This window comes from Pristiophorus japonicus, chromosome 7, assembly GCF_044704955.1.
Source record: "Pristiophorus japonicus isolate sPriJap1 chromosome 7, sPriJap1.hap1, whole genome shotgun sequence".
Lineage (NCBI taxonomy): Eukaryota > Metazoa > Chordata > Chondrichthyes > Pristiophoridae > Pristiophorus > Pristiophorus japonicus.
The window spans coordinates 180,097,757-180,115,145 of record NC_091983.1 but is presented as its reverse complement, the minus strand read 5'-3'; the positions used below and the strand labels follow the sequence as shown (position 1 = coordinate 180,115,145).

The window sequence follows — 17,389 nt, the reverse complement described above, 5'->3', positions numbered from 1 at the left end:
GAGAAGGTGCAGAAAAGATTTACAAGGATGGTACTAGAAATGCGAGGTTATACCCATCACGAAAGGATGAACAGACTGAATCTCCTTTTTCTTGAAAAGAGAAGGCTGAGGGGGTGACCTAATAGAGGCCTTTAAAACTATGCAAGTTTTTGATATAGACACAGTGTTTTCACATGTGAGAAAGAACAAAACTAAAGGCCAGCATTATAAGATAGTCACTAAGAAATTAAATAGAGAATTCAGGAGAAACTTTTTCACCCAGAGAGTGGTGAGAATGTGGAGCTCGCTGCCACAGGGAGTGGTTGCGGTGAATAGCATAAAACAAAAAAGAAAGACTTGATTTATATAGCGCCTTTCACGACCACCGAACGTCGCAAAGCGCTTTACAGCCAATTAAGTAGATTTGCAGTGTAGTCACTTGTCTCTCTTAGGCAGTCCCTTGGAGTTGAGGATAACTTGCTTCCACACTGAAATTGAGTTCTCATGTAACTGATGAGTCCTATGTGGGATCTACAGTCTCTGTCACAGACGGGCAGACGGTGGTTGAAGGAACGGGTGCCTGGGTTGCCGTGCGCTCTTTCCGCTGTTTATGCTTGGCTTCAGCTTGCTCTTGGCGTAGAGACTGGAGGTGTTCAGTGCCTTCCCGGATGCTTTTCCTCCACTTTGTGCAGTCTTGGGCCAGGGATTCCCAGGTGTCCGTGGGGATCTTGCACTTTTTCAAGGATGCTTTGAGGGTGTCCTTGAAACGTTTCCTCTGCCCACCTGGGGGTCGCTTGCCGTGTTGGAGCTCCGAGTAGAGCACTTGTTTAGGGAGTCCCACCCAACAGAGTTGATCGAGCGTGGTCAGTGCTTCGATGTTGGCCTGAGCGAGAATTTGGTAGGAATTTGAGCTCCTAATCTAAACTGACACTCTGCAACAGCATTTGGGATGTGTTACATTGCATGCTTTGTACGAAATGTTAAACCCGAGGCCCTATCTGACTATTTAAGATTGTATTGCATTACTTGATTTGAAAGTTGGGAGTTCCCCGGGTGTTCTGTTAATATTGCTCCCTTAATCATTACCACCAAAAAGTAAATTAACTGGTCAGTTTATTTCATTGATGTTTTTGGGATTTGCACACAAAGTGGTTGTACGTTCGTCAATGAAGACCGTCACTGTACCTAAAAGTAATTGTACCTGAAGACATGATCATGTACTATATGAATGCAAGTCTCTCTTAATTTCCTTTCCTTTTAGTTAAATTATTTCATACATAAAAATATCCTATATATTTTATTCTATTAAATTATGGGAGCAGGGTAACTATAAAATGTTATTTTGTCACTTTAATTCTTCTGTAGTGGTTTATTCTTATTTGATACTGGAAGCCAAAAAAATGTAAAAGTGCTCTACTCGGAACTCCTACATGGCCGGCGGGCCCCAGGTAGGCAGAGGAAACGTTTCAAGGACTTCCTCAAAGCCTCCTTGATAAAATGCAACATCCCCACCAACACCTGGGAATCCCTGGGCAAAGACCATCCTAAATGGAGGAAGAACATCCGGGAGGGCGCTGAGCACCTCGAGGCTCGTGGCCGAGAGCATGCAGAAAGCAAGCGCAGGCAGCGGAAGACTCCCCACCCACCCTTTCCTCCCACGACTGTTTGCCTCACCTGTGACAGAGACTGTAATTCCCATATCTCATCATCATAGGCAGTCCCGTGAAATCGAGGAAGCCTTGCTTCCACTCTAAAAGTGAGTTCCCAGGTGACCGTACAGTCCAATACAGGAATTACAGTCTCTGTCACAGATGGTACAGACAGTCGTTGAAGGAACCCCATACCCACTCCTATGGTGACAGACTTTGAAGTACTTCAGAGAAACATTATTATTTAAGTAAACCAAGGTTGCCATAATCCTAATCCTCCAGAATGGCTGTTTTTTTTACTTTTGTTACTATTAAGTCTCGTCATTGATTTCCAATATGCACTTTCAGAACAACTGATATCAAAGTAATTAAACCATAATGCAAGATCTGTATCTGCTGACTGAATGGGTGGATGTATGTTTGCTGTGCAAAAACATACAGCTGGTAGCTGCGTTCTGACTTGTAGCAATGCTTCTTTAGATCTGGTCACAGGTTTCATTAAAGATATTGCAAATGGTTGGTCTATGAACACATAACTTTCCCCATTAAACATGCCAATAAGGAAAGCAAACTTTTCAAACATGCCAGAGCTGTATTAAAGGAGCATGATTGAAGCCAATTTGGAGTCATCTATTGTGTGGATTGTCTTTAGCTTACACTTGAAAAAAACAAATGCATACAAGGAATGCATGCATAACAATTTTTTTCTTTTAATTAGCAAATAGCTTTCCATTTCATTCATAATTTAGGTGTCATTTTGCTTGTGAAAAATATATTGCTATTTGCAAGTAGGGTGGGAGGAGGCTCATGTGGAGCATAAACACCAGCATGGACCTGTTGGGTCAAATGGTGCTTTTCTGTGCTGTAAATACTTTGTAATCATTAGTCTCTCTGATTCTTAGAGTAAAGGTCTGTGGTAGCCCTTTATTTTCATAGCTGACTGGGAATATAAATATTCGTAGTTGTCTCAAATGTTTCCACATACAGTTCCACAGACCAACATAAAACAGACAATGCCCTCCACGTGCTTTATCCCACTGCTGCGGAAAAATGGATGTTGCATTTTTCTCTACAATTACCTCCATTTCAATGGTTCATTTTATGTTTTGCACTTTGAGACATCTCTGTAAACATAATGAGGCACTATATCAATACAAGTCTTCCTCTCACATGCAGTTGTTACAGCTACTTGTGAAGTTTACACTGTTGATGTTTGCATCACTCAAACATATTAGCAACTTTCATCATGTAATATAGAAGATTCTGTTTACTTTCACTAAATTCTAGTTTCAATAAGGATGAAAATTAAGGATTTGATCATTGAAAATTTATTTTTTTAATGGGCTGTTTACTCCCTTCCCTCCCCTCCCCCCTCCCCCCCCAATTGTGCTGCCTACACAAAGCAACAATTACAAAATTATAATATAATCTCAGTGTCTACTAAAAATCAAAGGCAATTAAAATGCTGCCTTGAAATTGGCCATGGGTATTAATTATTTTTTATATAAATTTGCAGATAGCAGGACAACTGTTAACCTAAGTATGTGTTAACGGTATAGTGTTATCAAAGTACTTGCATGCTGCAGGGACTTGATCTTTTTTGTGTTAGTTAAAATGCCAAAAAATTATGTATTTTGCTACTATGAATGTATAGCCCGATTTCAAGAGAGAAGATATGTGTAACACCGGTGTAAAAATTGGCACGTGATTGTTATGTATGAAGAAAGAGTCAGACTGCATACTGAGAGCTCAAAGTAAAGTGTGACCGTAGTCTTTTATTGCAGGTCTCCAGAGTGCCTCTCCAACCTTTGAGGCCTCCTTAAATACCTGTGCTCCCAAGAGATTATGGGATCCCTTCGGACTCCAGTGTATGAGCCCTCTGGTGGATGTACAGAGTATATACAAGTTTACATATATAACCGTGATGTAATCAGTTTTGTTTCTGTAAAAAGAAAATATGATATACTGAAGGGGAATATATATGCAATGAACTAAATGGTACAATCCTAAAGGGGATGCATGAACAGAGATACCTGGAGATATGTGTGCATAAATTGTTGAAGGTGGCAGGGCTGATTGAGAAAGCAGTTAAAAAGGCTTATGGGATCCTGGGCTTCATAAATAGAGGTATAGAGTACAAAAGTGTGGAAATTATGATGAACCTGTATAAAACACTGATTTGGCCTCAACTGGAGAACTGTGTCCAATTCTGGGCACCACACTTTAGGAAGTATGTGAAGGCCTTAGAGAAGGTGCAGAAAAGATTGACGAAAATGATTCCAGGAATGAGGGACTTCAGTTACATTGATAGACTGGAGAAGCTGGGGTTGTTCTCCTTGGAGCAGAGAAGATAGAGAGCAGATTTGATAGAGGTTATTGAAAATAATTAGGTGTCTAGACAGAGTAGAGAAAAAGTGTTCCCATTGGCAGAAGGATCGAGAACCAGAGGACACAGATTTAAAGTGATTGGCAAAAGAACCAAAGGTGATGTAAGAAAAAACATTTTTCACAGTGAGTGGTTAAGATCTGGAATGCACTGCCTGAAAGGGTGGTGGAGGCAGTCAATTTTATCTTTCAAAAAGGGAGTTGGATATGTATCTGAAGGAAAACAAATTGCAGGGCTACAGGGAAAGGGCACGGGAGTGGGACCAGCTGAGAGTCAGCACGGGCTCGACAGGCCAAATAGCCTTCCGTGCTGTAACCATTCTATGATTTTATGATCCTATGAACCTACTAAAACAGAAATTTCTGGAAATACACAACAGGTCAGCCAGCATCTGATATGACCACACAGATGCTGCCTGATCTGAGTAATTCTTTCAACTTCCATTTTTATTTAAGGTTTCCTGCAATTGCAAATGTTGTTCTTTTTATATATAATTACACATATAGTAACAGTTGAGCTGTTTTTTGTTATGAGTTACTTAAGTTGACATTTCAGCTCAGGATAGTGAATTTTGAGTGCTTTGTGAATGACATCTCAATTCTGTTAACTTTTAATTCAGTCCAACTCAACTGCTGCCTTAGAAATTGTTACGTACAGCAGTAGGTTGATCCCGGGGATGAGGGGATTGACTTATGAGGAAAGGTTGAGTAGTTTGGGCCTCTACTCATTGGAATTCAGAAGAATGAGAGGTGATCTTATCGAAACGTATAAGATTATGAGGGGGCGTTACAAGATGGATGCAGAGAAGATGTTTCCACTGATGGAGGAGACTAGAACTAGAGGGCATGATCTTAGAATAAGGGGCCGCCCATTTAGAACTGAGATGAGGAGAAATTTCTTCTCTGAGGGTTGTGAATCTGTGGAATTCGCTGCCTCAGGGATCTGTGGAAGCTGGAACATTAAGTAAATTTATGACCGAAATAGACAGTTTCTTGAGCGATGGGGGGGATGAGGGGTTATGGGGAGCGGGCAGGGAAGTGGAGCTGAGTCCATGATCAGATCAGCCATGATCTTATTGAACGGTGGAGCAGGCTCGAGGAGCCTTATGGCCTACTCCTGTTCCTATTTCTTATGCTCTTTGTTTTATAAGAACATAAACATATCACTATAAAAATAACTATAGTGCTGAAAAGTCCACCGGTTTTTGAATCTGAAATTTACCACAAATATCTGTCACAGTGGTCTTCTGTGGCAGTTATTAGATTAAAGGATGCATTAGACAATACCAGTAAAATCCATGGTTTGTTTGTATCATGACTGGAAAGCAGAGATGGGCCATATGGTGTTATCGAGCTCTCCTTTTCATAAGTATGTTCATACCCTTTCTTAAAACTATTTTGGTGCCATGTATGCTAATAAACATAGGGGGGAGAAATTGGGCGGCTTTGCGCCTTCCGTTAGTGCCTCCTGGAGGCGGTAACAAGGCACTAAACGGTTACCAACCGAGCGTGGCGAAATCGGCGACGCCTGTGAACTGCCCTGGCTGGTTTGCGCCAGCACTAAAACTTACCGCCCCGATCTCTTGCGCCCCGTAGGTCGTGACATAATCTGGTACGCAGCACTCCGTTACCACCCCAGATGCAATATTCACTTTCGTCCCCTGCAGCATCGCCGGGCGTCAACAATGGCAGCTGCTGGTGGCATTGTCCCCTCGGTTGGCTGCTTGGGGAGTGCTAATTAAAGTTAGTGGTGGTCAGGTAGGGCAACATTTATTTATGTCCCCATGATGGTGCCTCCTGCTTTCTTTTGCCCTCGCGATTGTTCAGTCTTGCACTCTCTAAAGAATGCTTGGGGCTGCTATGTGTGTAGCGCAGTTGCCATACACCATCAGACACAGTCTGAAGATTCCTTCCGGAGCGCTAAAGCGGTAGCTCCCGGCAGAATCATATCTTTACCGCCTGATGATACTTTCGCGCTTCCGCAAAAGCTATCATCCCAAACGGGACACTGCAATTTCTAACCCAGAGTGTTGCATAAAATTTGGTCAAAAGCATCTCATCCATTTTATGAAGTAAGGTCTGCAGGTGTATTACTTGTAGCTTACAACACTGACTATTGCCACGTTGTATTGTTTTGATTTTTCAATAAGAGTGAATTAAAGGACATTCGCTGACTTTTTAAAATGAAATATTCTAATTTGTGAATTAAAAAATATTACTGTGGCAGTAAACTATTTAATAAAGCTCTTCAAATGATTAATGGTAAAAAGTTAGTTGCATTCAAGGCTAAAGTTGGCAATGTACAGAACCACTTGCTTTTTGTTGATTCCTCAGATTCAGAAATCCCGGAACAAGCAGTTACGTGAGTTGTTCCCAGATGGATTTGGCATTCACCATGCTGGAATGTTACGGCAGGACCGGAATTTGGTTGCAAACTGCTTTTCTCGTGGACACATAAAAGTGTTGGTCTGCACAGCTACTTTGGCCTGGGGTGTCAATCTTCCCGCACATGCTGTCATCATCAAGGTAAAATCATTAAGCACCAATTTCTATCTGGTTGTGTTAAAACCATTCTGGTTCAGATAGACCAATACAAGTTTCTATTTTTATCTATAAAATGTTATGGTATCATTCCATTAAACAGTGCAATATAGTTGATAGCGGAATGGCGGTGGGAAAGATAAGCTGGGCTTGTATTTTGATGGGGCAGGCAAGATGTTCTGCTCAAAGTTCTGCTTCATCCACAACCCAATGATGCCATGAACTCATTGAATGGCGGTGCAGGCTAGAAGGGCCGAATGGCCTACTCCTGCACTTATTTTCTATGTTTCTATGCACAGACCAATAGGTAACACAGCAGCAATTGTGGAATAGAGAATGGTGGTGGAGTGATAAAGTTGGGTATCATGGACATAGATATCATCATCCATTAACGTAAGCCCGAATGTGAATCAGCGCACTCATGTAGCGTAATCGATTTGTTACTGGAACAGGGCCAATGGAGCATCAAGGAGCAAGGGTGAGATAGTATAAAAGATAAGGGCAAAATAAGTTCCCTTCCAGAGTGAGGCTGGAGACCACTAAGTAAGCAGCACTTATCTCTCTATCCTATAATCTTCTCAAAACTTTACAGGGTAAAATTATGATGGATAAATTGCTAATTACTCACTTATGCCTAAAATTCCACGCTGTTTTGCAAAGTGATGCAGTATAGAGGGAACTGGGGATCCTTGTGCATGAAACACAAAAAGTTAGTATGCAGGTACAGCAAATAATCAGGAAGGCAATTAGAATGTTGGCTTTTATTGCAAGAGGGATAGAGTGTAAAAGCAGAGAAGTCTTGCTGCAACTGTACACACCTGGAGTACTGTGTACAGTTTTGGTCGCCGTATTTAAGGAAGGATATACTTTCATTGGAGGCTGTTCAGAGAAGGTTCACTAGGTTGATTCCGGAGATGAGGGGGTTGACTTATGAAGATAGGTTGGGCCTATACTCATTGGAGTTCAGAAGAATGAGAGGTGATCATATTGAAACATATATGATAATGAAGGGGCTAGACAAGGTGGATGCAGGGAGGATATTTTCACTCATAGGGGAAACTAAAACGAGGGGACATAGTCTCAAAATTAGGGGTTGCCCATTTAAAACTGAGAAGAGGAGGAATTTCTTCTCTGAGGGTTGTAAATCTATGGAATTCTCTGCCCAGAGAGCTGTGGAGGCTGGGTCGTTGAAAATATTTAAGGCGAAGATAGACAGATTTTTGAGCGAAAAGGGTTATGGGGAGCGGGCAGGGAAGTGGAGCTGAGTCTATGATCGCATCAGCCATGATCTCATTAAATGGCGGAGCAGGCTCGAAGGACCAAATGGCTTACTCCTGCTCCTATTTCTTATGTTCTTATGTTCTCGGCCAATAAAGGCAAGCAATCCGTAAGCCTCCTTAACCACCTTATCCATCTGGCCTGCTACTTTCAGGGATCTGTGGACAAGCACTCCAAGGTCCCTTTGTTCATTGACACTTCTATGTGACCTACCATTTAATGTGTATACCCTTTCTTTATTCGCCTTCCCCAAGTGCATTACCTTGCACTTCTCCGAATTAAATTCCATTTGCCACTGTTCTGCTCACCTGACTAGTAGATTGACATCCTCCTGCAGTCCATGACTTTCCTGTTCATTCACACAGCCAATTTTAGTGTTGTCTGCAAACTTCTTAATCATACTCCCTATATTCAAATCTAAATCGTTGATATATACCACAAAAAGCAAGGGACCCAGTACTGAGCCCTGCGGAACCCCACTGGAAACATCCTTCCAGTCACAAAAACATCTATCAACCATTACCCTTTGCTTCCGACCGCTAAGCCAATTTTGAATCCAACTTGCCACTTTGCCCTGGATCCCATGGGCTTTTACCTTTGTGACCAGTCTGCTAGGTGGGATCTTATCCAAAGCTTTGCTAAAGTCCATATACACTACATCGTATGCACTACCCTCATCGACCCTCCTGGTTACATCCTCGAAAAATTCAATCAGGTTAGTCAAACACGATCTTCCCTTAACAAATCTATGCTGACTGTCCCTTGCCTTTCTAAATGTAGATTTATCCTGTCTTTCAGGATTTTTTCCAATAATTTTCCCACCACTGAGGTTAGGCTGACAGGCCTGTAATTACTCGGCCTATCCCTTTCTCCCTTCTTAAACAAAGATACCATATTAGCAGTCCTCCAGCACCATGCCTGAATCCAAAGAGGACTGGAAAATTATGGTCAAGGCCTCTGCTATTTTCTCTTGCTTCGCTCAACAGCTTGGGATGCATTTCGTCCAGGCCTGGGGACTTATCCACTTTCAAAGCTGCTATACCCCTTAATACCACCTCTCTATGTTTATTTTATCCAGAATTTCACACTTCTCCTCGATAGCAGTATCTGCATTGCCCCTATCCTTTGTGAAAACAGACGTAAAGTATTCATTAAGAGCTATACCCACATTGTCCGCCTCCACACACAGATTACCCTCATGATCTCTAATAGACATCTTTGGGTTTTCCTTGATTTTACTTGCCAAGAATTTTCCTGCTCTTTCTTAGCATTCCTAATATCCTTTTTATTTTCACACCTGAACTTCCTATATTCCTCCAGAGATTCTACGGCATTTAGCCGTCGGTATATAGAAACATAGAAAATAGGTGCAGGAGTAGGCTATTCGGCCCATCGAGCCTACACCACCATTCAATAAGATCATGGCTGATCATTCCCTCAGTACCCCTTTCCTGCTTTCTCGCCATACCCCTTAATCTCTTTAGCCGTAAGGGCCATATCTAACTCCCTCTTGAATATATCCAATGAATTGGCATCAACAACTCTCTCTGGCAGGGAATTCCACAGGATACCAACTCTGAGTGAAGAAGTTTCTCCTCATCTCAGTCTTAAATGGCCTACCCCTTATCCTAAGACTATGTCCCCTGGTTCTGGACTTCCCCAATATCGGGAACATTCTTCCTGCATTTAACCTGTCCAGTCCCGTCAGAATCTTATATGTTTCTATGAGATCCCCTCTCATCCTTCTAAACTCCAGTGAATAAAGGCCCAGTTGATCCAGTCTCTCCTCATATGTCAATCCCGCCATCCCTGGAATCAGTCTGGTGAACCTTCGCTGCACTCCCTCAATGACAAGAATGTCCTTCCTCAGATTAGGAGACCAAAACTGAACACAATGTTCCAGATGAGGCCTCACCAAGGCCCTGTATAACTGCAGTAAGACCTCCCTGCTCCTATACTCCAATCCCCTCGCTATGAAGGCCAACATACCATTTGCCGCCTTCACCGTCTGCTGTCCACTTTCATTGACTGATGAACCATGACACCCAGGTCTCATTGCACCTCCCCTTTTCCTAATCTGCCACCATTCAGATAATCTGCCTTCGTGTTTTTGCCCCCAAAATGGATAACCTCACATTTATCCACATTATACTGCATCTACCATGCATTTGCTCACTCACCTAACCTGTCCAAGTCACCCTGCAGCCTCTTAGCGTCCTCCTCACAGCCCACACCGCCACCCAGTTTAGTGTCATCTGCAAACTTGGCGATATTACACTCAATTCCTTCTTCTAAATCGTTAATGTATATTGTAAAGAGCTGGGGTTCCAGCACTGAGCCCTGCGGCACTCCACTAGTCACTGCCTGCCATTCTGAAAAGGACCCGTTTATCCCGACTCTCTGCTTCCTGTCTGCCAACCAGTTCTCTATCCACGTCAGTACATTACCCCCAATACCATGTGCTTTGATTTTGCACACCAATTTCTTGTGCGGAACCTTGTCAGAAACATAGAAACATAGAAACATAGAAAATAGGTGCAGGAGCAGGCCATTCAGCCCTTCTAGCCTGCACCGCCATTCAATGAGTTCATGGCTGAACATGAAACTTCAGTACCCCCTTCCTGCTTTCTCGCCATACCCCTTGATCCCCCTAGCAGTAAGGACCTCATCTAACTCCTTTTTGAATATATTTAGTGAATTGGCCTCAACAACTTTCTGTGGTAGAGAATTCCACAGGTTCACCACTCTCTGGGTGAAGAAGTTCCTCCGCATCTCGGTCCTAAATGGCTTACCCCTTATCCTTAGACTGTGACCCCTGGTTCTGGACTTCCCCAACATTGGGAACATTCTTCCTGCATCTAACCTGTCTAACCCCGTCAGAATTTTATATGTTTCTATGAGGTCCCCTCTCATTCTTCTGAACTCCAGTGAATACAAGCCCAGTTGATCCAGTCTTTCTTGATAGGTCAGTCCCGCCATCCCGGGAATCATCCCGGGAAGTCTTTTGAAAGTCCAAATACATCACATCCACTGGTTCTCCCTTGTCCACTCTACTAGTTACATCCTCAAAAAATTCCAGAAGATTCGTCAAGCATGATTTCCCTTTCATAAATCCATGCTGACTTGGACCGATCCTGTCACTGCTTTCCAAATGCGCTGCTATTTCATCCTTAATGATTGATTCCAATATTTTCCCCACTACTGATGTCATGCTAACCGGCCTATAATTACCTGTTTTTTCTCTCCCTCCTTTTTTAAAAAATGGTGTTACATTAGCTACCCTCCAGTCCATAGGAACTGATCTAGAGTCAATAGATTATTGGAAAATGATCACCAATGCATCCACTATATCTAGGGCCACTTCCTTAAGTACTCTGGGATGCAGACTATCAGGCCCCGGTGATTTATCAGCCTTCAATCCCATCAATTTCCCTAACACAATTTCCCGCCTAATAAGGATATCCTTCAGTTCCTCCTTCTCACTAGACCCACTGTCCCCGAGCATATCCGGAAGGTTATTTGTGTCTTCCTTCGTGAAGACAGAACTGAAGTATTTGTTCAATTGGTCTGCCATTTCTTTGTTCCCCATTATAAATTCACCTGAATCCGACTGCAAGGGACTTACATTTGTCTTCACTAATCTTTTTCTCTTCACATATTTATAGAAGCTTTTGCAGTCAGTTTTTATATTCCCTGCAAGCTTCCTCTCGTACTCTATTTTACATCTCTTAATTAAACCCTTAGTCCTCCTCTGTTGAATTCTAAATTTTTCCCAATTCTCAAGTTTGTTGCTTTTTCTAGCCAATTTATATGCCTCTTCCTTGGTTCTAACACGATCCTTAATTTCCCTTGTTAGCCACGGTTGAGCCACCTTCCCCATTTTATTTTTACTCCAGACAGGGATATACTATTGCTGAAGTTCATCCATGTGATCTTTAAATGTTTGCCATTGCTTATCCACCGTCAACCCTTTGAGTGTCCTTTGCCAGTTTATTCTAGCCAATTCACGCCTCATATCTTTCCTTTAGTTCAGGACCCTAGTTTCCGAATTAACTGTTTCACTCTCCATCTTAATAAAGAATTCTACCATATTATGGTCACTCTTCCCCAAGGGGCCTCGCACAACAAGATTGCTAATTAATCCCAGTCTGGATGGCCAGCTCTCTATGACATGCTTCCCTTTTTTTCTTTATCCTCCCCTGTAAGTCCCTAGACATCCAGGGGGCTCTAGAATTGTTATTCCCACCCTTTTTCTTTAAGGGCATATATTTGGCCTGAGCCCTCCGGATCTCCTATTGAATGCCTCCCACTGTTCCGACACTGATTTACCCACAAGTAACTGTTTCCAGTCCACTGTGGCCAAATCACTTCTCAACTTAGCAATTTAGCTTTTCCCCAATTTGGGACTTTTATTCCTGGTCTATCCTTGTCCTTATCCATAACTACCTTGAATCTGACTGAATTATGGTCACTGGCACCCAAGTGCTCTCCCACTGATGCCCCTTCCACCTGCCCAGCTTCATTCCCCAAAACTAAATCCAGAACCATTCCTCCAGTGTTGGGCTTGTTATATACTGACGAAAAAAGTTCTCTTGAATGCATTTTAGGAATTCCGCACCCTCTATACCCTTCACGCTATATTCGTCCAGTCAATTTTAGGATAGTTGAAATCCGCTACTATTACTGCCATACGAATTTTGGATTTCACAGAAATTTGCCTACATATTTGCTCTTATATCTCCCTCCCACTGTTTGGGGGACTATAATACAATCCCAGCAGTATGATCACCCCTTTTTTATTTTTCAGTTTGACCCAAATGGCCTCATTTGATGATCCCTCTAACATATCATCCCTCCTCACAGCTGTAATAGTTTTTTTAATCAGTACCATGACCCCCCTCCCCCTTTTTCACCCCCCTCTCTGTCCTGTCTAAAAATCCTGTAACCAGAAATATTGGGCTGCCAAATCTGCCCCTCTTTCAGCCATGTCTCTATAATGGCTATAATGTCATACTGATAGAAAGCATGCAGAGACACCAGGTCGAAGTAACTTAGATTTTACATAATCAGACCTTGGAGAAAACCTATACTTGATTCAAGGCAATCATTTACGAAGGAATTCAAGGGAAGTATTCAAAGTTCAGGGGCCTTTCTGATAACTTGAAAAAAAATGTCTGAGCTCGGTCTGGCAATTGGGAGTCAGAGCTTGCCTTGTTAAATGAAGTTTAGAAAAGCTGTGCCAGTTTCGAGAATAGAGGAGGTCTAGTCTGTCTGGTGATTGGAGTTGTGCTAAGGTCAAAGGTTATGATGACCAGATGATCACAACTGCTTGGTGGTCATGGTCCTGAAACTTGTTGGTTGTTCAAGGTTCTCTGGTTGCCAGTAACTATTGGCAAGACCTAGTAGACCTAAAATTGCCCTGTTTTGCGACTGCCGTTCGTGCTTCCAGGAGGGGCACCAAATGGTTTCCACCCACGTGCAACGCTAAAATGGTCCCTCCGTGGAATTGGGCGGGAATTTTGCGGAGGCGCAACAAGGTAGCACCTCGCTCCTGCTGGGAATGCCTCATTCGATGGCACACGGCGATGATGACGTCATTGGCATGCGCATCACACTGTTACTGCCCCAGAAGTGAAATTCGGGCATGCACCCTCACTTACCACCTCATGGTGATTCAGACAACTTCGGCTGTCAAGTTGCAGTCGGGAATTAGCTGGGGCAGTGCTATTTGAAGGCACCATCTTGAAACAAAATTTCTGTCGGCAATTACTTTTTTCTGCTTTTCAACACAGAGGCAGAGTTGCTGGTGGACCAATTGCAGCAGTTTTTCCTTCAAGGCCTGTTCTGCCTCCTAACTATTCCCCTGAATTGCTCAGGGCAGATTTGAAATTACAATATTTCACTCGCTTCATGGGAACTGTGTTGGCACTCGACCTCCTGCTCCGACGTCACCGTCGGAGGATACTTGGGCGGGGAGAAAGGCAGCAAGAAAGCCATGAGGCAAGACTGGGAGCAAGGCACAGACAAAGGCAGGGAGAAGGACAGGAAAATGTGGCCAGAGGGAGAAGGCGCCACAGGACTGGCAACAGGAAGCTTACCCTTCCAGGGTATTCCGGCATCAGTTCTCCTGCATCAATTTCACTGAGGAACAGTGTGCGCGAAGGCTGCGCATCAGCAAGGACGTGGTCACAGAGATCTGCTGCAACCAGACCTCGAACCTCAGACCCGGGTGAGAACGGCTCTCTCAGTGGCAGTCAAGGTCACCATCATGCTCAATTTCTACGCCAATGGATCCTTCCAGGGAGTGATAGGAGACATCTCCAACATCTCTCAGTTTGCCGTCCATTGCTCCATTCGCGAGGTCACAGGTGCTCTGTACAGAAGGAGGAGGGACTATATCCACTTCCCCATGACGAGAGAGAAGCAACACGAGCATACATGTGGCTTTGTCAGGATAGCGGGCTTCCCCATGGTGCAGAGTGCCATTGACTCCACCCACGTTACTATAAATGTCCTGTTTTGAAGCGCAGTGTATTTATTCAAGTTTTAGAAATGGGGATCTGAGATGATACGATAGTCACAATGCTAATTAACAAGCCTTAATGCTCCTTAACAACTGTAAATAAATAATCAATTTGGTAATTTGGCTTTATAATGGATAACACTTCGCAGCTATTATGCTGCGGTTTGAATTCTGGCAGACCTTTTGGATGTGAACAGTGAGAGATAAACATACAGATAGAGCCAGTCAGGCAAAGGTTCCTCCAGGAAGCAGAATGCTGTGAGGTGGTCAGCTAGCAGAACGCTGTAAGAAGTTTGGAGTGCAGGAGAGAATGATCAGAAATTATCTTCTTTAAGTTGATTAAGACTACCCACTGATGTGGAGAAGCATGGTGTGTTCTTTACGTGTATTATTATGCAAAGTTGTAATGTTTTTATTAGACTGAGTCTGATCACAACAGCTGTTCTATGTGTTCACCTCACTGTGTAAAGCAGCTTATCAGTCCATGTTTGCTCAGTCCCCTTTTGGAGAGATTGAAGAAGTAGACATGCAAAAGACACAAATATCAGGTCCAGGTCACAGGGAGCATTATTGTTATACACATGGATTATACCAGAATGCAAGTAGATAGACATCTATGTGAGTTAAATCCAAGAAAAGTAACATGCTCTCAATGCTTATGGGAGCAAATAAAGCCACTAAACCAGAGAAGATAAATACAACAGGCCCAAATTTATAATCGAACCATTAACTTTAAGGACCTAATAAGACTTGGATATGTTTGATAAATCTGAAATAAGAACATTTGTGACTCCTAAAAGGTTTTTGCATTCAATTCTGATTTATTAATCAATTCATTTCATCAATAGACATCACAAAGACTGCCTACCTACATCCACAACATCACTCCCCTCTGCCCCACCTCAGCCCATCTGCTGCTGAAACGCTCATCATGTCTTGGTCACTTGCAGATCCAACTATCCATGTTCTGCTCTCTGGCCTCCCATCCTCTATGTTCTGTAAAATTCAGTTTATCCAAAACTCTGTTCCCCATATCATTCCCACACCAAGTCCTGTGCACCCATCACTCCTGTCCTTGCTGACCTACATTGGCTCCAGACCTCCAAGGCATCCAATTTAAAATTGTCATCCTCGTGTTTAAATCCTTTCATGGCTCTGTACCTATCTCTGTAACCTCATTCAGCTGTACATCCCTTCTATAGTATATAAAAAGGAAGAGTGGCAAAAGTAAATGTTGGTCCGTTAGAGGACGAGACCGGGGAATTAGTAATGGGGAACATGGAGATGGCAGAAACTCTGAACAAATATTTTGTGTCAGTCATTCACCATCATCGGCAGTCCCTCGGAATCAAGGAAGACTTGCTTCCACTCCTGAAGTGAGTTCTTTGGTGACTGAACAGTCCAATACGAGACCCACAGACTCTGTCACAGGTGGGACAGATAGTCATTGAGGGAAGAGGTGGGTGGGACTGGTTTGTCGCACGCTCTTTACGCTGCCTGCGCTTGATTTCTGCACGTTCTCAGCGTTGAGACTCGAAGTGCTCCGTGCCCTCCCGGATGCACTTTCTCCACTTAGGGCAGTTTTTGGCCAGGGACTCCCAGCTGTCAGTGGGGACGTCGCACTTTATCAGGTAGAGGACACTAACAATATCCCAACAGCAGATAGTCAAGGGGGCGAGGAACTTAACACAATCACAATCACTAAGGAGGTGGTACTCAGTGAGATAATGGGACTAAAGGTGGATAAATCCCCTGGACCTGAAGGCTTGCATCCTCGGATCTTAAGAGAAGTAGCGGCAGGGATAGTGGATGCATTGGTTGTAATTTACCAACATTTCCTGGATTCTGGGGAGGTCCCAGCCGATTGGAAAACTGCAAATGTAACGCCCCTATTTAAAAAAGGAGGCAGACAAAAAGCAGGAAACTATAGACTAGTTAGCCTAACATCTGCGGTTGGGAAAATGTTGGAGTCCATTATTAAAGAAGCAGTAGCCGGACATTTGGAAAAGCATAATTCAGTCAGGCAGAGTCAGCATGGATTTATGAAGGGGAAGTCATGTTCTTCAAATTTGCTGGAGTTCTTTGAGGATGTAATAAACAGGATGGAGAAAGGGGAACCAGTGGATGTGGTGTCTTTGGACTTTCAGAAGGCATTTGACAAGGTGCCACATAAAAGGTTGCTGCACAAGATAAAAGTTCACTGGGTTGGAGGTAATATATTAGCATAGATAGAGGATTGGCTAACGAACAGAAAACAGAGAGTCGGGATAAATGGTTCATTCTCGGGTTGGCAATCAGTAACTAGTGGGGTGCTGCAGGGATCAGTGCTGGAACCCCCAACTATTTACAATCTCTATATTAACGACTTGCATGAAGGGACCAAGTTTGCCGACGATACAAAGATGGGAGGAAAAGCAATGTGTGAGGAGGACACAAAAAATCTGAAAAAGGACATAGACAGACTAAGTGAGTGGGCAAACATTTGGCAGATGGAGTATAATGTTGGAAAGTGTGAGGTCATGCACTTTGGCAGAAAAAAAATCAAAGAGCAAGTTATTATTTAAATGGAGAAAGATTGCAAAGTGCTACAGCACAGCGGGACCTGGGGGTCCTGGTGCATGAAACACAAAAAGTTAGTATGCAGGTACAGCAAGTGATCAGTAAGGTCAATGGAATCTTGGCCTTTATTGCAAAGGGGATGGAGTATAAAAGCAGGGAAGTCTTGCTACAGTTATACAGGATATTGGTGAGACCACACCTGTGTACAATTTTGGTTTCCATATTTACGAAAGGATATACTTGCTTTGGAGGCAGTTCAGAGAAGGTTCACAAGGTTGATTCCGGCGATGAAGGGGTTGACTTATGAGGAAAGGTTGAGTAGGTTGGGTGTCTACTCATTGCAATTCAGAAGAATGAGAGGTGATCTTATCGAAGCGTCTAAGATTATGAGGGGGCTTGACGAAGTGGATGCTGAATGGATGTTTCCACTGATGGGGGAGACTAGAACTAGGAGACATAATCTTAGAACAAGGGG

At 43.2% G+C, this 17,389-nt stretch overlaps 1 protein-coding gene across 4 annotated transcripts in view; it reads left to right on the top strand.

Moving 5' to 3' along the window:
- The window catches only part of ascc3 (activating signal cointegrator 1 complex subunit 3), a 777,147-nt gene that overhangs the window by 398,296 nt on the left and 361,462 nt on the right, over nucleotides 1-17,389 (top strand). For all 4 annotated transcript variants that reach the window (XM_070885599.1, XM_070885602.1, XM_070885601.1 and 1 more), the window contains exon 15: nucleotides 6,348-6,539. In XM_070885599.1, the coding sequence (XP_070741700.1) occupies nucleotides 6,348-6,539 (192 nt within the window). The remainder of the gene's footprint in view (nucleotides 1-6,347; nucleotides 6,540-17,389) is intronic.